General features: G+C 40.7%; 1 protein-coding gene across 3 annotated transcripts in view; it reads right to left on the bottom strand.

The window, feature by feature from the left end:
- myrfl (myelin regulatory factor like) overlaps nt 1-19,120 on the bottom strand; it is a 75,980-nt gene extending 56,860 nt beyond the window's left edge. Inside the window, exons 1-6 of one of the 3 annotated variants that reach the window (XM_087997108.1) lie at nt 19,102-19,120; nt 18,684-18,874; nt 12,678-12,768; nt 5,119-5,180; nt 3,434-3,701; nt 3,056-3,150 (exon numbers count right to left, since the gene is read on the bottom strand). In XM_087997108.1, the coding sequence (XP_087853234.1) occupies nt 3,056-3,150; nt 3,434-3,701; nt 5,119-5,180; nt 12,678-12,768; nt 18,684-18,729 (562 nt within the window). In that variant the 5' untranslated portion in view covers nt 18,730-18,874; nt 19,102-19,120. The other 2 variants (XM_087997109.1, XM_043709759.2) reach the window with 2 other exon arrangements.
- Nucleotides 19,121-20,731: the final 1,611 nt, after the last annotated feature.

Raw genomic sequence — 20,731 nt, 5'->3', positions numbered from 1 at the left:
AGGTGTCCAGGTGGATGCAGTGTGTTGGAGGTGGGCAAAGGGGTCCTCGGAAGGTGGGCGGGAGTCCTGATTGTGAAAGTAAGCTCGGAGGCGGAGGCGATGGAAGAATTGTTCGACGTCACGGCGTGTATTAAATTCATTGATGCGTGGACGGAGGGGGATGAAGGTGAGTCCTTTGCTGAGGACTGATCGTTCATCCTCAGTAAGGGGAAGGTCTGGAGGGATGGTTAAAACTCGGCAGGGCTGGGAGCTCGGATCTGGTGTGGGTGTAGAGCTGGGAGTGGGGGCGGAACCTGTAACTGGAGTGGGTGTGATGGTGGGGGGTGTGATGGTGGGGGGAGTGGGGGTGGAATCATGAGCAGGAGTAGTGTTCCCCTCGGGGTTCTGGGGGGTGGGGATAGTGACAGTGGGGTCTATGGGGGAAATGTCAGCAAAATGCAGGTGAGTGCCACTGATGGGGACGGAAGTGGTGGTGACAACAGCAGTAGGGGTGGTGGAAGTCACTGAGCATGTGGCATCAGCGATGATGTGAAGGGTGGAAGTGATGTCACGTGTGATGCATGAGGAATTGTGAGGGGTGGAAGTGGTTGTGGGAGTGGCCATGATGGGGGCGGAAGTGACATCGTCAATCAGCGTGGGGGTGGCAGCTGCATTAGCCGCATGGCTAATGGCGGAATAGGTTCAGAGGCCAGGGGAACTGTAAAACCTGCACCCACACCTCCTCCCACACCTCTATCCAAGGCCCTAAAGGAGCCTTCCACATCCAAAGTTTTACTTGCACATCCACTAATATCATTTATTGTATCCGTTGCTCCCGATGCGGTCTCCTCTACATTGGGGAGACTGGGCGCCTCCTAGCAGAGCGCTTTAGGGAACATCTCCGAGACACCCGCACCAATCAACCACACCGTCCCGTGGCCCAACATTTCAACTCCCCCTCCCACTCTGCCAAGGACATGAAGGTCCTGGGCCTCCTTCACCGCCGCTCCCTCACCACCAGACGCCTGGAGGAAGAACGCCTAATCTTCCTCCTCGGAACACTTCAATCCCAGGGCATCAATGTGGACTTCAACAGTTTCCTCATTTCCCCTTCCGCCACCTCACCCTAGTTCTAAACTTGCAGCCCAGCACTGTCCCCATGACTTGTCCGGACTTGTCCTACCTGCCTATCTCCTTTTCCACCTATCCACTCCACCCTCTCCTCCCTGACCTATCACCTTCATCCCCTCCCCCACTCACCCATTGTACTCTATGCTACTTTCTCCCCACCTCCACCCTCCTCTAGCTTATCTCTCCACGCTCCAGGCTCACTGCCTTTATTCCTGAAGGGCGTTTGCCCGAAATGTCGATTTCGAAGCTCCGTGGATGCTGCCTGAACTGCTGTGCTCTTCCAGCACCACTAACACTCTTTTTGGGTGAGGCAAGGTAAAAGACCAAAGCATGAGGCTAGAAAATGGCTAAGCTAGTGTCAAAACAGCATATCATGCCAACTGACGTAATGATCTATACATTCCCCTGGTGAACTCTCTAATCCATTTACCAAAAAGACTTCTGACAAGTTTTACTTCAGAAACATGTGCCTAGATAGTGGATAGCATTTTGGATCCCTCTGAATACATGCATCATCCAACAGATGGCTGTTACCAAGCACAATTGCACATCTTTTATGACCAGACGATACATGAACAACAAGAAGGGAGCAAGCACTGTGGTACTATAGTGTATCAAGGAACAAAACTATAGATGAAGGAACAATCTTATTCCAAGCATAAATCTTGTTATGATATTAACAATTATTACATTGTTAAATTACATCATGTTCACAAATGATCCACTGGGCTCCCATGGTCAGGCCAAATTTCCAATGAACTGGAACTTTACACTTATACTTGCCATCAGATGGAGAAATTGCCTAAGGATTCAAAATTATTTTGAAATAATGGTCACTGAAGGTCATCTGGGTCACTAACCAAATTCTGAATATTCTAAAAAGTTAGTAGATGTTATATAATCACACATGCTAAAACTAGAAGTCAGTATTAGTAATAAGATAATACACGAAACAATAGGCATTGCAATAAAAATAAACTATTTGTATTAATCTAGAAGGCTTCCTTCCAAAATGCCATTTTGCAAGATGGTGGCCATCCATATTCCCTGCTTTTGTTAGAATTTTTAAAAATAAAATGCCCCGATGAACAAATCTAACTCTCATCTAATTTTGATAAGGCCGTTTTAGAAATGAAAATAAGCAGTTAAATATGTAACCTGGACTTCACAATGCAATATTTTAATGAGTGGCTCAAAATTCCTGCCTGTTTCAGATGGCATGCAAGAACCAGATTAAATTTCAGAATTGTAATTTATCCTAAAGAGAAATCCATCATGTCACATCATGAACTCCCTCCCTAACAGCATTGTGGGTTTATCCACAGCACATGGACTGCAGCAGTTCAAGGCTACAGCTCACTACCCAAGCGCAACTAGGGATGGGCAATAAAGGCTGCACTAGCCAATGACACCCATATCCCATTATTCTTAAAAATGTGATAGACGTTAATATTGAGAGATTAACAATCATAGAGTCATAGAGTTATAGAGTCATAAAGTTATACAACACAGAAACTGACCCTTCAGTCCAACTCATTCACACTTATTTCTTTTTAAAAATCCCCCTTGAATAGATAACATCTGTCTCTATGTATATTTTAGCTTTGCAAAGGAATGATACCCTTCTCAAGTAATTTTTGACCAACTCCATTTTCAAACTGTGCACACACTTCAGGAATAAAGGTTAACTTCCTCACAGGGATTACACAGATGTTTGGATCTGATCAGTTACAAACAAATTCGCCATTTCACCACCCGTGACCAAATAATAATATTAAAAGATACAGTTAACTTTCTAAAATTAAGGCTAAATTAATTTAAATTAATTCTACACTTTAATAAAATTATTTCCAATTTTAAATACCTTATTCAAGAAATTCTTCATATTTGCCGGCAATGGACAAATTCAAATTTTAAAACATCAAAACATCCTGAATATACCTACTGTTGCCTTCTTGGCTTTGAATATCATTCCACATATCAATGGTATTCTCACATAATTCTGAACGCTTCCTCTTCTTTGAATGTTGAATCAAAATTCTAGAACAGAGAATTATTGTCAAACATCTGTAGATTATGTTTTGCATAATTCTGGTTTTATGAATAAAGTTCCCAGTGCAAACCATTTTCCAATTACTTACCTCTTCTGGACTGACTATTTAATTTGTTTGCTTAGTTTTAAGTCAAAGGTATTTCAGTGTGCTAAACTGTAACAGGTGAATATCATGAACAACTTGAAATGCATTAAACTTGGTTTGATCACCCCACAATAATAAACTCGAATATAAAATGTTGTGCTAATATTGATATAAACGTTACTTACTCAGAGTGACAAGGGGCACTCTCATAAGTGGGAAGAATTGGGAAATCCACATAACTGGGTGATTCTGAAGTTTTGTTTGCAGGGATAGCTACATCAGGTTTCATAAAATATTCACGACGTCCAGTTTGTCTATGTTGTTGTGGCAAGTTAGAATGAGTAGGCAGAACCAGCTCAGTAAACCTACATGGAGTGTTTGGATGACTCACTGAAGATGATTGATCTATTTGGGAATTAAATCCAGCTCCACGTGGACCACCATATTGGACATCTAAATGAAAGAAAATTATTCCTGAAATACTGAAAAGCATTTCTGCCATTTTGAAATGGAGTGTGAGACGAAGGAAAACAAAACTAAAGTTACATTTTAAAATTGTACAGCCACATGCAAGGTCAGCAATAGAAGTTCACAGATGAGGTTACTTGAACTCTGGTATCTAAGCTGGCTTTATAAATAATTCAAAACTATATTCTCTATCAGAGTTCGACATCTCAAGTATTTGTTCAATTTTCTCTCTGAAAGGCACAGTAGTCCTTGTTATAACCAGTAACTACAGGAAAGCATTCCAACCATTCTCACCATAATAGAAAATTCTTCTTAAACTCTGTCGCCAGTTAATAACCATATTAAATTGATATCTACTACAACTCTCAAAGAAAGATTTCTAAGCATCAATGTGAAAGTCATCATTTGTTATCTACTCCCTCACTGCTCTTAAACTGGGTGGCTTGCTTGGCAATCGTAGAAGGGTTAAAAATAAACCACATTACTGTTGATGGCGAATCACAGGCCAGAACTTGTAAGGCTGACAGGTTTCTTTCCCCAAAGGCATTAGTGAACAAGATGCGTTTTTACAAAATAAATAATAGTTACCAGAGTCACCAATAGTGAAACTAGTTTTATATTCCAGATTTATGACTTTTAATCATATTCACCATGTTGTGATTCTGTCAAAATCTTCATACCTTTACAATCCTCTTAAAATGTTCTGAACTTATTTGCTCCAGTACAGAGAGACAGTAGACCAGGGCTTCCCAAAGCAAGGATCAGGATGCCAAGTGGGGTAACGAGCTTGAATTTGGGGTCATGAACTGAGGCAGTAATGGTCACCCAGTTCTAACAGCTGTACAACTGTCCTCCCACACAACGATTTTCACTGAAGAGTTGTGGCAATTTTTAAACTTCAAAATGAGATCAGAGTGAGGAAAAGTGTTTGGCAAGTATTCGATTGGATGCACAATAAATCAGAGGCCTGGACTATCGTCCCAAGATTGAGGGCTAAAATCTCACTATGGCAGTTTGAAAATTAGAATACAGCTTGTAAACTTTGAAAATAAAAGCAGGTATCAGAAATTTATCATTGAGTTGGTTGAAAAGTCTAGAAACTGGGGCACAATTTTAAAATAAGTGGGGATGCCGTTTAGAACAGAGGGAAACAACAGTGCAAAGGGTAATGGGAAGATTATAGGTAAAATTTATAAAGTGTTTGGTCGGCCATAATCATATTAATTGTGGAGCAGGATGAATAGCCTTCTGTTCTTGGGAAGCCAACAAAACAAGAATTTCAAATAGCATTAAGATAGCTTCACTGTAACTTACAATATTGCACACTTACACATTCAAAAACTTCATTTTACAAAAAAACTCAACATTTGTCACTTGGAGCTACATCTTACATGTCACATACCCGTCATCTGTGGAGGTGAACAGCGCTCAGATACAGAATCCGGTGGGGAGTCTGGTAAAGTACTGTGTTAAGGAGGAAAGATTTAACTTAAATGCAATATGCTAAAAACAAACTTCATACTGCTACATTTTAGCTTCACATCAAAGTGGGCATGATTATACAGAAAGCATGGATCAGTGATCTGAGAGGACGAGCAAGAGAGAAAGAAAGAACATATAGACTGGAATTTGTAATTACCTGGTAAATCAACTACATTGCAACTATTTGATATATAATACAGAATTATAGATTACAGGCAAAGAGAGGACAGCCATTCAGCCCACCCATTTTTCTACAAGAAACATTTAACTGATTCCACTTTCTCCACTTTCCCTGTAATTCCAAAAATGGTGCTCTTCCAATCACCTTTTGAAAACATACGAGAATTTGCCTCTCCGCCAGTGTACTTCCAGATCCTATTCACTCTGCATAAATGTAGTTTCCTTTTTGTGTCATCTTTGGTCCTTTTACAAATATCACTTTTTAAAAAAACATTAATTTGTGTGTTTATGAAAAGTGATATTGAGTTACCTTCTTGAACCATTAAGGTCCATTTGCTGTAGGCAGCCCCACAACACCATTGGGGAGGCAGTTCCAGAATTTTGACCCAGCAACACTGAAGGAATGACATTTCAAAGTCAGGATGGTGTGTGGTTTGGAGGAGAACTTGCAGGTGAAGGTGTTCCCATGTGTTGGTCACCCTTATTTTTCTAGATGGGAGTGGTCATGAGTTTGGAAGGTGCTATCTAAAGATAGTCTTAAATCAGGGTCCTCTGATTCTCATCCTTTCCTTCATTGGGATCAAATTCTCTCTGAAACCTGCCGAACTGTGAACACTGCTGTCAATTTTTTTCTGAACGTTCTCTCTCTGACTTATCCTTTTTACTGTCCTCTTAATTCTTAGAGACAGAGTCATAGAGCTGTACAGCACAGACACAGACGCTTCAGTACAATCCGTCCCTGCTGACTAGTTATCCCAACCCAATCTAGTCCCACTTGCCAGCACAGGGCCCACATCCCTCCAAACCATTCCTATTCATATACCCATCCAAATGCAATTTAAATGTTGCAATTGCACTAGAATCATAGAGTCATAGAGATGTACAGCATGGAAACAGACTCTTTGGTCCAACCCATCCATGCCGACCAAATATTCCAACCCAATTTAGTCCCACCTGCCATCACCCGGTCCATATCCCTCCAAACCCTTCCTATTCATATACCCATCCAAATGCCTCTTAAATGTTGCAATGGTACCAGCCTCCACCACTTCCTCTGGCAGCTCATTCCATACACTACCACCCTCTGTGTGAAAAAGTTGGCCCACATGTCACAATTATATCTTTCCCCCCCCCACCCTAAATCTTTGCCCTCTAGTTCTGGACTCCCCCACCCCAGGGAAAAGACTTTGTCTATTTACCCTATCCATGCCTCTCATAATTTTGTAAACCTCTATAAGGTCACCCCTCAGCCTCCAACACTCCGGGGAAAACAGCCCCAGCCTGTTCAACCTCGCCCTATAGCTCAAATCCTCCAACCCTGGCAACATCCTTGCAAATCATTTCCGAACCCTTTCAAGTTTCACAACGTCTTTCCGATAGGAAGGAGAGCAGAATTGCAAGCAATATTCCAACAGTGGCCTAACCAATGTTCTGTACAGCCGCAACATGACCTCCCAACTCCTGTACTCAATACTCTGACCAATAAAGGAAACATGCCAAATGCTTTCTTCACTATCCTATCTACCTGCGACTCCACTTTCAAGGAGCTATGAATCTGCACTCCAAGGTCTCTTTGTTCCGCAACGTTCCCAAGGACCTTACCATTAAGTGTATAATCCTGCTTAGATTTGCTTTCCCAAAATGTAGCACCTCACATTTATCTGATTTAAACTCCAACTGCCACTTCTCAGCCCATTGGCCCATCTGGTCAAGATCCTGTTGTAATCTGAGGTAACCCTCTTCGCTGTACAATATGCCTCCAATTTTGGTCTCCTCTGCAAACTTACTAACTGTACCTCTTATGCTCGCATCCAAATCATTTATGTAAATGACAAAAAGTAGAGGGCCCAGCACCGATCCTTGTGGCACTCCACTGGTCACAGGTCTCCAGTCTGAAACACAACCCTCCACCACCACCCTCTGTCTTCTACCTTTGAGCCAGTTCTGTATCCAAATGGCTAGTTCTCCCTGTAATCCATGAGATCTAGCCTTGCTAATCAGTCTCCTATGGGGAATCTTGTTGAACGCCTTATTGAAGTCCATATAGATAACATCTACCGCTTGCCCTCATCAATCCTCTTTGTTACTTCCTCAAAAAACGCAATCAAGTTTGTGAGACACGATTTCCCACGCACAAAGCCATGTTGACTATCCCTAATCAGTCCTTGCCTTTCCAAATACATGTACATCCTGTCCCTTAGGATTCCCTCCAGCAACTTTCCCACCACCGGCATCAGGCTCACCGGTCTATAGTTCCCTGGCTTGTTCTTACCACCCTTCTTAAACAGTGGCACCACGTTAGCCAACCTCCAGTCTTCCGGCACCTCACCTATGACTATCGATGATACAAATATCTCAGAAAGAGGCACAGTAATCACTTCTCTAGCTTCCCACAGAGTTCTCGGGTACACCTGATCAGGTCCTGGGGATTTATCCACCTTTACCCGTTTCAAGACATCTAGCACTTCCTCCTCTGTAATCTGGACATTTTTCAAGCTGTCACCAATATATTTCCCTACATATCTACATACAGTCTATATCTTCCATATCCTTTTCCATAGTCAATACTGATGCAAAATACTCATTTAGTATCTCCCCCATTTTCTGTGGCTCCACACAAAGGTCACCTTGCTGATTGTTGAGGGGACCTATTCTCTCCCTAGTTACCCTTTTGTCTTTAATATATTTGTAAAAACTCTTTGGATTCTCCTTAATTCTATTTGCCAAAGCTATCTCATGTCCCCTTTTTGCCCTCCTGATTTCCCCCTTAAGTATACTCCTACTTTCTTTATACTCTTCTAAGGATTCACTCGATCTATCCTTTCTATACCTGACATATGCTTCCTTCTTTTTCTTAACCAAACCCTCAATTTATTTAGTCATCCAGCATTCCCTATACTTACCAGCCTTTCCTTTCACCCTAACAGGAATATACTTTCGCTGGATTCTCGTTATTTCATTTCTGAAGGCTTCCCATTTTCCAGCCGTCCCTTTACCAGCGAACATCTGCCTCCAATCAGCTTTTGAAAGTTCTTGCCTAATACCATCAAAATTGGCCTTTCTCCAATTTAGAACTTCAACTTTTAGATCTGGTCTATCCTTTTCCATCATTATTTTAAATCTAATAGAATTATGGTCGCTGGCCCCAAAGTGCTCCCCCACTGACAGCTCAGTCACCTGCCCTGCCTTATTTCCCAAGAGTAGGTCAAGTTTTGTACCTTCTCTAGTAGGTACATCCACATACTGAATCAGAAAATTGTCTTGTACACACTTAAATTCCTCTCCATCTAAACCCTTAACACTATGATAATCCCAGTCTATGTTTGGAAAGTTAGAATCCCCTACCATAACCATCTTATTATTCTTACAGATAGCTGAGATCTCCTTACAAGTTGGTTTCTCAATTTCCCTCTCACTATTAGGGGGCTATAATACACTCCCAATAAGGTGATCATCCCTTTCTTATTTCTCAGTTCCACCCAAATAACTCCCCTGGATGTATTTCCAGGAATATCCTCCCTCAGCACAGCTGTAATGCTATCCCTTATCAAAAATGCCACTCCCTCTCTTCTCTTGCCTCCCTTTCTATCCTTCCTGTAGCATTTGTATCCTGGAACATTAAGCTGCCAGTCCTGCCCATCCCTGAGCGATGTTTCTGTAATTGCTATGATATCCCAGTCCCATGTTCCTAACCATGCCCTGAGTTCATCTGCCTTCCCTGTTAGGCCCCTTGAATTGAAATAAATGCAGTTTAATTTATTCGTCCTACCTTGTCCCTGCCTGCCCTATCTGTTTGACTCACTTCTGTTCCCAACTGTACCAGTCTCAGATTGATCTCTTTTCTCACTATCGCCCTGGGTCCCACCCCCCTCACCTTACTAGTTTAAATCCTCCTGAGCAGCTCTAGCAAATTTTGCTGCCAGTATATTAGTCTCCTTCCAATTTATGTGCAATCTGTCCTTTTGTACAGATCACTTCTATCCCAAAAGAGAATCCAATGATCCAAAAATGTGAATCCTTCTCCCATACACCAGCTCCTCAGCCATGCAATCGTCTGCTCTATCCTCCTATTCCTGCCCTCACTAGCTCATAGCACCGGGAGTAATCCAGACATTACTACTCTCAAGGACCTCCTTTTTAAATTTCTGCCTAACTCTCTGTAACCTCCCTTCAGAATCTCAACCTTTTCCCTTCCGATGTCGTTGATTCCAGTGTGGACAATGACCTCTTGCTGGCCCCTCGCCCCCATGAGAACATTCTGCACCTTCTCTGAAACACCCTTGATCCTGGCACCAGGAAAGCAATACACCATTCTGTTTTTTCGCTGCTGGCCACAGAAACGTCTGTCTGTACCTCAGACTAGAGAATTGCCTAACACAATTGATCTCTTGGAAGCCGACGTACCCCTCGTTGCATTAGAGCCAGTCTCAATACCAGAAACTTGGCTGTTCGTGCTACGTTCCCCTGAGAATCCATCACCCCCTACATTTTCCAAAACAGCATACTTGTTTGAATTGGGTATATCCCCAAAAGACTCCTGCACTAGCTGCCTACCTCCCTTCCCCTTCCTGGAGTTAACCCATCTATGTGACTGTATCTGAGACTTCCCCCCGCTCCCCTATAAGTGCCATCCATCACATACTGTTGCTGTTGCAAATTCCTCATCGCTTCTAACGGTCTCTCCAACCAATTCATTCGATCTGATAAGATTCGCATCCAACAGCATTTATGGCAGATATAATTCGCAGTAACCCTTAAACTCTCTTTAAACTCCCACATCTGATAAGTAGTACATATCACTCTATTAAAGGCCATTTTTGCTCCTTCACAATCTACAGACCCAGAAAATAACACAGTCTTATTCCCCTACAAACATTGCCCCAGGTTAAATTAATAGTTATGGCATATCTCCAAAAACATATAATCAAGAAAGAACCCACTCTACTCACTACTGCAAATTCTTTGTAGGCCACACTTAAAAACAACAATTAATTTATCTGATTCTGTGCTGTGAACTTCGCCCAACAGTTCCTCCAAGATCAGTTGTAAATTTCACCGTTTGTTAATTTTCCCAGATGCACTCCAATGTCCAGCGATACATGAATTCAAACAGCAAAGGCAGTAACTGTGCAGGTTTTCTCTCTCTCTTTCTCTCTCTCCTGCACTGTCCCCACCATGTGCTTCCTTTGTCTGCTCTTCTCCCTTTCAAAACTGCTGTTGTTTTGACTTTTTTTTCCCCAAAGTTCCAAAATAATGCAACAGCATATAAAACAGTAATTGCTGCTCCTGGAATTCGAGGAAATCACCTCCAACACCTAAAATATCTCAAAAAAGGAGCAGCTGTTACAGCCAGAAATTTTTTCCGTCATCCATAAAGAAGGGGAAGGAGTGATTAGATTCCATTCCCTACAGTGTGGAAACAGGCTCTTTAGCCCAACCAGTCCACACCAACACTCCGAAGAGCCTCCACCACTTCCTCTGGTAGCTCATTCCATATACATACCACCCTCTACATGAAAAAGTTGCCCCTTAGATCTCTTCCTATATCTTTTCCCTCTCATCCTAAACCTATGTCCTTTAGTTCTGGACTCCCCAACCCCATGGAAAAGACTTTATCTATTTATCCTTTCCATGGCCCTCATGATTTTAAAAACCTCTGTAAGGTCACCCCTCAGCCTCCGTTGTTCCAGGGAAAACAGCTCCAACCTGTTCAGTCTCTCCCTATAGCTCAAATCTTCCAATCCTGGCAACATCCTTGTAAATTTTTTCTGAACCGATCCAAATTTCACAACATCTTTCCGATAGGAAGGAGACCAGAATTGCATGCAATATTTCAACAGTGGCCTAACCAATGTCCTGTACAGCCACAACATGACCTCTCAACTCCTGTACTCAATACTCTGATAAAGCTTCTCTGTACTTTCACTAAAGCTGTGGTGCCTAGAATTGTACAGAGTGGAGGCCAAACCAGAATTTTATTGAGGTTCACCATAACCTCCTTGATTTTGTATTGTATGCCTCCATTTTTAAAGCCTAGGCACACATGCTTTTGCAAAATATATTTTCTCAACTTGCCCTGATACTTCCAATGATTCATACACCTATCCACCCAGATTTCGCTGTGTTCTTTCATCTTTCCTATTAAAATACCATTTAATGCAGAGAACTGTCAAGTGATTCATTTGCTGTGTGCCCAACTAATTTCACCAGACTGTCTATGCTGTCATGGCATCTGTCACTACTACAGGTTTTTATCATCTGCAAATTTTGAAACTTTGGCTCATGCAACCAAACCTGGATCGTTAATATATAACAAGAAATGCAATGGCTCAAGTACTGATTGCAGTAAGCCCTACTGTATTCCTTCCTCTTCAAGTATTTGCACCACTACTCTCCAGTTCCCATCACTCAGACAACTTTGCAACCATCCTACTCGTCCCCTGTATTGCACAATTTTTAATTTTGCTAGTAAACATATTACATTTAATCAAATGTTTTTGGGAAGTCCATGTCACATCAATTCATTACCACTCATTACATTTTCCTGATACTCTAATCAAAAGTTTCCATTAAATTAGCTAAACATGATTTGCCTATTACAAATATGTGCTGGATCAATTTACCCTTGTTGAAGCGACTGATAATTTTGCCCTGGATTATCATTCCAATATGGTCAATATCTCAAGCTTCCACCCTACTTCCCTCTGCATTCACTCATGGTGATTTGTCCACATTAAGACAACCAGCCTTCATAATAACCTTTTTATCAATTTCTAGGAGTCTGAGCAGCATCTCAACTACATCATTTATCATAACTCTTGTGGTATCATCTTCCTGATAAAGACATTTACAGAGTCCTTGTTTAGCACCTCAATCAAGTACTCAGCCTCCATGTGTGGTTATTTTTTGTTCTTAATTGGTCCTGCTCTTCCGCTTTCTACTCTTTGTGTGTCTATAGAAGACACTTTGGATTTGATTTTATGTTAGCTCCATTCTCCTATATTCTGTCTTTAGTTCTCTTATTTTGTTTTTTCACTTTGTCCTCTGAAGTTGTTATATTCAGCTGACACAGAATTTATACACACAAACAGGTCATTCAATTAGCATTTAATCCACAAGGTAATTTAATTGATGCAAATTTTATTTAGAAGTCATCATGATACCTCTGTCAAATACAAGTCATAAATAAAATTAAGGCAAAATCACAATTGCAATTCAAAAGACAGGTTAATACGCACATGAACCAAATCAGAAATACCATTTAAAATATTACTTCCATGCATGGCGTCATCTACTTACATGGCTCCTGAATCCAAGTCATTACTAATATACGCTTCCAGCATACTGGTGTCAACAAAAGGATTCTCCAGTGCTCCAGTTACATCCTGACCTGAGAGAGAAAAATGAACTATTGCTATGTTGTACAAAACGGTTTATTTTATAATGCAGACACTAAAGAACATTAATTGACTTAAAAGCTTTAATATTGGCCCAATATTATAATATACACCAATACATTTTCATGTGTTCATTTGATTTATAATCGTACTTATTTAACAAACAATTCCTGTCAGGCAACTAATTTATGACTGGAGAACATGGTAAGAATAAACAGGTTCAGGACAAATTGGGGACTTTGCACAGCCAACCTGCAACGGTGGACCCACAACAGAAACCCCTTATGCACTGGTGAGAAGACGTGAAGAGCGTCCCTATCAGACCAAGTAAGAATTACTAAGCAATCACAGTAACTAATCACCATAAACACAGCAAATGAGAAGAATTTATATTCATTAAATGATGTCCAGAAAGTTGCTGCACAAAATACAGTTCAAATGAAAATGGGAAATGGATATGAATAAAGTGAAACATTGGAAAGGATTTTGAGGTCATCATACACAGGATCGGAGGTGGGTCAAATTTTAAACCTCCAGGAAGAACAGTATGGTGGTAAAAGGAGGAGGAGTTAGAATCCTAGAATCCCTACAGTGTGGAAACAGGCCCTTCCACCCTACAAGTCCATGCTGACCCTCTGAAGAGTAACCCACCCAGATCCATTCCTCGACCCTCTTATCCTACATTTATACCTCACTAAAGCACCTCACCTACACATGCCTGAACACAATGGGCATTTTGGCATGACCAATCCACCCTAACCTGCACATCTTTGGAGTGTGGGAGGAAACAGGAGCACCCAGAGGAAACCCACGCAGACACAGGGAGAATGTGCAAACTCCACACAGACATTCGCCTGAACCCAGGTCCCTGGTGCTGTGAGGCATCCGTGATAACCACTGAGCCACCTTTATAACAAAAAACTGGAAAATCTGACCACATCCCACAAGGGCTCTTGTCTATTTCCAGTTTAACGGGGAAAGATTGGGGAGTAAGTCAGTTTTGAGATTTTAGTCAATAAATAACATTGAGGTGAGACTGCGTGAATGAGATTTTTGCAGCTATTTGGAGTTAATAACTATCAAGTTTCCTCATGCCTCAGGAAACTTAGACTGAAGTGAGCACTGCCTCTACCAACATGTAAATGCAGTTACAGCACTGCTGATAAATCAAGGTGAGCTGGAACATTTCCACCGGCCCATGTAAGTTACTTTTCAAAATTGGTTAACCTCCCTCATGTCTCATGATCAAAAATCTCCTCAGAATTACTAAGTTAAAAATCACACAACACCAAGTTATAGTCCAACAGGTTTATTTGGAAGTACACACTTTCAGAGCACTGCTCCTTCATTAGGTAGCTAGTGGAGCAAGATCATAGGACACAGAATTTATAGCAAAAGATCATAGTGCCATACAACTGGTGCAAAATATTGAACAAACCTCGATTGCTGTTGAGTCTTTCATCTTTTAGAATGGGTTGCAGGTTTCGATTCATAGAACATTGACGTAAAACTGTACAGCACAGTACAGGTCCTTCAGCCCACAATGTTGTACTGACCATTTATCTTAATCTAAGATCAACCTAACCTACACACCCCTCAATTTACTGCTTTCCATGTAATTGTTCAGCAGTCACTTAAATATCCCTAATGTCTCTGACTCTACCACCAAAGCTGGCAGTGCATTCCACACACCCATTACTCTCTGCATAAACAGCCTACCTCTGATATCTCCCTTGTATCTTACTCTAATCATTTTAAAATTATGACCCCTCTTGACGGCCATTTCTGCCCTGGGGAAATATCTCCGGCTATCTACTCTATCTATGCCTCTCATTACTTTGTACACCTCTATCATGTCACCTCTCTTCCTCCTTCTCTCTAGTGTGAAAAGTCTGAGCTCATTCAATGTCTCTTCATAAGACAAGCCCTCCAATCCGGGCAGCATCCAGGTAACTCTCTTCTGCACCCTCTCTACATCCTTCCAATAATGAGGTGACCAGAACTGGACACAATATTCAAAGTGTGGTTTAACCAGGGTTTTATAGAGCTGCAGCAAAACTTTGTGGCTCTTAAACTCAATCCCCCCTGTTAATGAAAACCAAAATACAATACACCTTCTTAAAAACCTTATCAACTTGAGTAGCAACTTTGAGGGATGTATGTACATGGACCCCAAGATACCGCTGTTTCTCCACAATGCCAAGAATCCAGTCTTTAACCCTGTATTCAGCATTCCAATTCGATCTTCCAAAATTAATCGCCTCACATTTATCCAGGTTGAACTCCGTCTCCCACTTCTCTGCCCAGCTCTGCATCCTGTCAATGTCAGGTTGTAGCCTTCAACAGTCTCAACACTATCTACAACACCACCAACCTTTACGTCATCGGCAAACTTAGTAACCCACCCTCCCACTTCTTCATCTAAATCATCTGTAAAAACTATAAAGAGCAGAAACCCAAGAACAAATCCCAATGGGACATCGCTGGTCACTGACCTCCAAGCAGAATACTTTCCATCTCTATGAGTCTATGACAGCAATCTAGGTTTGCTCAATACATTGCATCAGTTATATAACACTATGATCTTTTACTATAAATTTGTATCCTATGATCCTGCTCCACTAGCTGCCTGTTGAAGGAGCAGTTCTCTGAAAGAGCTGAAAAATAAACCTGTTGGACTATAATCCGGCGTTGTGTGATTTTCTTTAACTTTGTCCACCCTTTGAATGTAGAAGTGCTTCCTAACCTCTCCGGAATGGTTTGGCCTTAATTCTCAGACTATGCCCCTAGTTCTAAAATCCCCAACGAGTGGAAATTCTTTATCTACCTTGTCGTTCCTTGTTAATACCTTGAAAGTATCTATTCTCCTTTCATTTAAACCTTGGAATTGGCTCTCCTTCATTTTGACCTGTTTAATGAAATTTAATGGAAGTAGGATAGCTAGGTCCTAAAGAAAAAAGAAATGTTGCGACTAATGAAGAGATGATTTCTTTCAAAATGTACGCCATAACCACTCCTCACATGGTTATAATAAATTATGGATTTGTCTGAGGTGTCCCATTGGCAAATGATAGAATTGGAGTGGGGGAAACAAATTTTCCTTCAAATGCCACGCACAAAAAAACCTGCAAAAATTTTTTTTTAGTCTTAACTGACCTTCAAGGTGCCAACATTTGAAATTAATGCTTTTGTAGGACAGAACAAAATAAGTTGTGCAAAACTAAAAACCACACTCTTTTAAGAGTTTGATTAGATTAGATTCCCTACAGTGTGGAAACAGGCCCTTCAGCCCAACTAGTCCACACCGACCCTCCGAAGAGTAACCCATCCAGACCCATTCCCCATATTTACCCCTGACTAATGCACCTAACTCTATGGGCAATTTAGCATGGCCAGTTCACCTAACCCGCACATCTTTCGACTGTGGGAAGAATCCGGAGCACCCGAAGGAAACCTATGCAGACACAGGGAGAATGTGCAAACTCCACACAGTCGCCCGAGGCTGGAATCGAACCCGGGTCTCTGAGGCAGCAATGCTAACCACTGAGCCACCCATTAAAAGTCATAACTAAGCACTTAGAATAGAGTTCCACCAGAAAGCAAAGAAAACCTGGAAATCAAATTAAACCTGGAGCAGCAGGGATTGGAAATAGAATTCCATCAGAGAAAAGAGGATTCCAGGAACAGATAGAGAATGACCGACCAACAGAAAGTTTTAAGAAAGACAGAGTTCCAAATGAGACAGCTTAAGCTGAAAGGAGAGAATTAAGACAACTCTGATGAGGGAAAGACACCTAATTCAGGCTTCAGAGCTGAAGCATTTAAGTTTGGCCATTTAATCCCTAACTTAGAAGAGGAAAAGGGGGACACCTTCTATACCTTTTTTGAAAGTCAATTGTTGAGCAGTTACAGGACAGTCTGACAGACAAATTTCTGCTTGGCTCTGCACATAACAATCAGTTTGCTCATGCTATCCGTTACATTGACTTCCACTTCCGGTAGTCTCTGATCAGTATTGTCCTTGGAGGTCCACACAGAATTAAAAAAAATAGGAATGCTGCTGATAGGAAAGGCTCATTTAGCTTATTCCCTCTTATCCTCAGAGGTAGCAAAAAGGATTATTTTGACTGTGTACTGGTTAGTGCCAGAGGCTATACCCTTAAGAAATGGTCTGTTCAGAATACACCAAGTAAAAGAATAGTTTAATGCACTCATTTATGATCATTGATATGGACATTTAAAATTGAAACCACCTGAGAGAGATAATACCCCTCGAGGGGCATTTCAAAAACTCCACACTCTTTCCAATTCAGACTCCCGTTTGGGAGGAGGGAGCAGTAGTGCCCAAACAGTCAGCAAATTTGGCTGATCACTAATGTTGAACAAAAAGACCCATTAAGTCAGGGAAGTTGGACCCTGGGAGCTGTCACTGACCTGTGAGACAAAGGTAGATAAATATCCGAGAGACTAGCTAGTGAGAAAGAGGGGGCAGACAGAGATGACAGAACTGACCCTGGGCATTGAAAGGAGGAATCAGATGTGGAACAGGGAAGGGGAAGCTGACCCAAGTGCTGCCACTACAGAATACGTAAAGAAAAATGGCTGGTTCCAACAATCCAATGAAATTCAAATTAAGAAAAAAGATTAAAAATACATTGCAACTAAAAAACAATTAAGGCTGGAACATTTACATCCATCAGCATTCAGAACTGTATGACTTTGGCCTCCACTCAAAGTGTATAACGAACTATTGAAGTAAAATTAAAATTACCATGGAAATCAAATATTCAACATTTACTTAGTTCAACATCATGCTGCTTCTTCTGGATTTGTTTTTTTAAAGCAAAAATTTTAAAAACATTTTTCTACTAGATCAGTATAATTGACCTCTATTAATATGAACAAGAAACTGGAATTTTTATTAGTCTGCAGTGAGTAAATTAAAGCCATATCAATAACAAAAGCAGATAGTTTGGTCAGGTAGGTCTGCCGTCTGTTCCATCCTTCACTACCTGATTCGTGACAGCTACAACAAACACCCAAACAAAAACTACATTGTATAAATTAGGGTAGAATACATTTCAAAGACATGTTGGTTGGAAGCAGGATGGCAGGCAGTGGGAAGACAAGGTATAAATTGGAAATCTAGATGACCAGGTCACATCGCTACACAACTCAATGTGTCAGCATCTTAAGCATGCTCCAGCTTCTTGGATCAGTTAGGATGATATTTATTGGAGTTTAGAAGAATGAGGGTTTCAGGGAATCGCATAGAAACCTATAACATTTCAACAGAACTAGGCAAGGTAAAGGCAAGAATGATACTCCTGATGAAGGAGGCAACCAGAATTGCAGTCTAAGTATGCAGGGAAAGCCATTTAGAACACAGATGCAAAGAAATTTCTTCATCCAGACTGACTTGGAGATGCCGGTGTTGGACTGGGGTGTACAAAGTTAAAAATCACACAACACCAGGTTATAGTCCAACAGGTTTAATTGGAAGCACTAGCTTTCAGACCGCCGCTCCTTCACCGCTTCCAATTAAACCTGTTGGACTATAACCTGGTGTTGTGTGATTTTTAACTTTGTTCATCCAGACTGATGAGCCCGGGAAATCTCGGCCACAGAAAACTAGATTCTTAAGGCTAAACGGTATATGGAGAAAATAAGAATAGGGTACTGAAACTAACAAAATACTGGAGATCACAGTGGGTCAGAAGTCTAGACAGATGATCAGCCATGATTATATTGAGTTGTAGCGCAGACTCAAAGAGCCAAAGGACGTTCTCTGGCTCATGCTTCCAAGTTGTCCTCATTCCAAAATCACTCTGTAATGATTATACAAGTAAAATATGTTTGAAAGACAGAGAACCTTATTCTAAAACTGACAATTCAGAGACCATCTTACCTTTAAAAAACTGTTGCAGTGCTTCATTTTCTCCTAAAACATCCATTGGATAAGTCTTAAGAGCACACGAACCTGAAACTCTTCTCTAAAAATTCTTCAACAAGCTCTCAGGTTCCTCAGCTGTTCAGAAAAGATTACACTCCCAGTTCACATTCAGCAAACTGGTCAAGAGGTACATTTCTATGTTGAACCTGCAGAAGTACAAGTTGTTTTCAATCTTCCTATACAATTTACCTTTGCCCAATTACTGTATTTTTAAAGGTAATATTCGACAGGAAATTGCCAGATCTTCATGGTGATTTATAATATTCCAAGATGGCAAATGATTTTGAATAAGCCCTTCTCGAATAGTCTCAATAAGCCCACTTAATACACAAATTCTTTCCTCATTCTTAATACTTAGACCTTTGACCAGTACCTTCAAACCTTTTTTTTTCCCAATTATTACCATACAAGCAGAACACAGCAATTTACTTTTATTGCATAGGCAGTGAAACTATTACGTAAGTGACAAACTGCGCACTTTGTTAAACTACACTCCTTGTTTCCTGGTTACCAAGGTCAAAGCACTGTTAATAATGAGATATGAAAGGAGGAGAGTTAAAGGGCAAGAACTATTAAGGTAATAGGGTTATTTACTTTCAGAAAAGAATCAATACATGGTTATGAAAAATATGAAAATAGAGGTCTGAGTCATGGAGGTTAATAGCACATAAAAAGACCATTTGACCCATCATGCCTGTGCTAGTCAAAACCAACCTAAGTGTTCTCATCTCATTTTTCAGTACTTGGGCCATGGCCTTGAGTGCTTTGTATCACAAGTATACCGTTTGCAATCATAAACTGTTTAAGCTGCTAAGACTGAGGCCTACTACTTATACCCACGCTTCCACATTGTGTCATCTTGATTGTTAATATCCCAAAAACAAACATGTCTGATTAAATGTTGAACTGGATAAATTAGTTGATTCAGAGGATGACAAAGTTAGAATGCTTGATTTGAATTTCTGGTCTTTCTGTCCTCCCAACAATGATCAATGCTGTGAGATATCATTTCTTGTACTGTACATATGTTTTACCTTTAACAAACAAAATTCCTTAAATGCTAATGCAGGATTTATATTTGTGCATTGTAGTCACATTTTGTATCAGCTGAAGTACAGGGAGCTTACACATTGTAGCTATGGTCTGGACAATGCAATTTGGACAGTGGACCACAGTTCCTTTAAATCATGAAAAATAAATAAGAAAGGCTGAGTTGTCAGATTTTCTTGCAAATCCTTAAATTTCTTCCCTTTAAAAGCAATTGAAGATTGCAGTATGGCAAGTGCAAAAGCACAAAATTCAGACCATTTTTTAAAAAAAGTAGTTATAACGCAAAACTCATTTGGAACTCCCACTGTGGAATAAGTCATCAAAACACTATACTCAGCAACTCTCATCCAAAATTTACACTATTTCCAAACCTATGATTTTCATTGCACAAAAAAACTAAAAAAAAGTTATTGCCAACACTTCTCCTATTTCCTTATTTGCCTCATTTAACAGCCTGGGATACATTTCATCTGGCAGTGGAAACTGATCCAGTTTGAAGCCTTCCAGACCACTCAGAACCTCTTCTCTGTCAATGCTAACTTTGTTAAGCATATCAGTTCTTCTCCCTGATTTCTACATTTACACCAATCTCAAATATATTTTTTAAAGTTCTTTTCTTTATTTTGTTTGCCATTATTCATTCATACCACCTTTTTGCTCTCCTGATTTCTTTAAGTTTCCCCTTGCACACACTATAATCCTCTAGAGCATCTACTGTTTTGGCTTTCAGTATCAGCCATTTCTGTACTATCAAATCATTTTAACATTTCATATGCCTCGATCATACAAACCTTCAATCTTCTATAATCAAGTTTATGCAACTTACTCTTGTATTTTAACTCTCCAGGCCCTACATCATACTAGCAAATTGGCACAACAGCCTAGTGAAGATCCATATATACTTGCTGAAGTGTCCACAACCAAAAGCATTATAGAATCTGACTGAAGACATA

The sequence above is a fragment of the Chiloscyllium plagiosum genome, unplaced genomic scaffold (assembly GCF_037043375.1).
Source record: "Chiloscyllium plagiosum isolate Xiang-an unplaced genomic scaffold, Cpla_swu_hap1 HiC_scaffold_19, whole genome shotgun sequence".
NCBI lineage: Eukaryota > Metazoa > Chordata > Chondrichthyes > Orectolobiformes > Hemiscylliidae > Chiloscyllium > Chiloscyllium plagiosum.
Note: the sequence above shows the minus strand (reverse complement) of the source record. Positions and strands in the feature narration are given on the sequence as shown.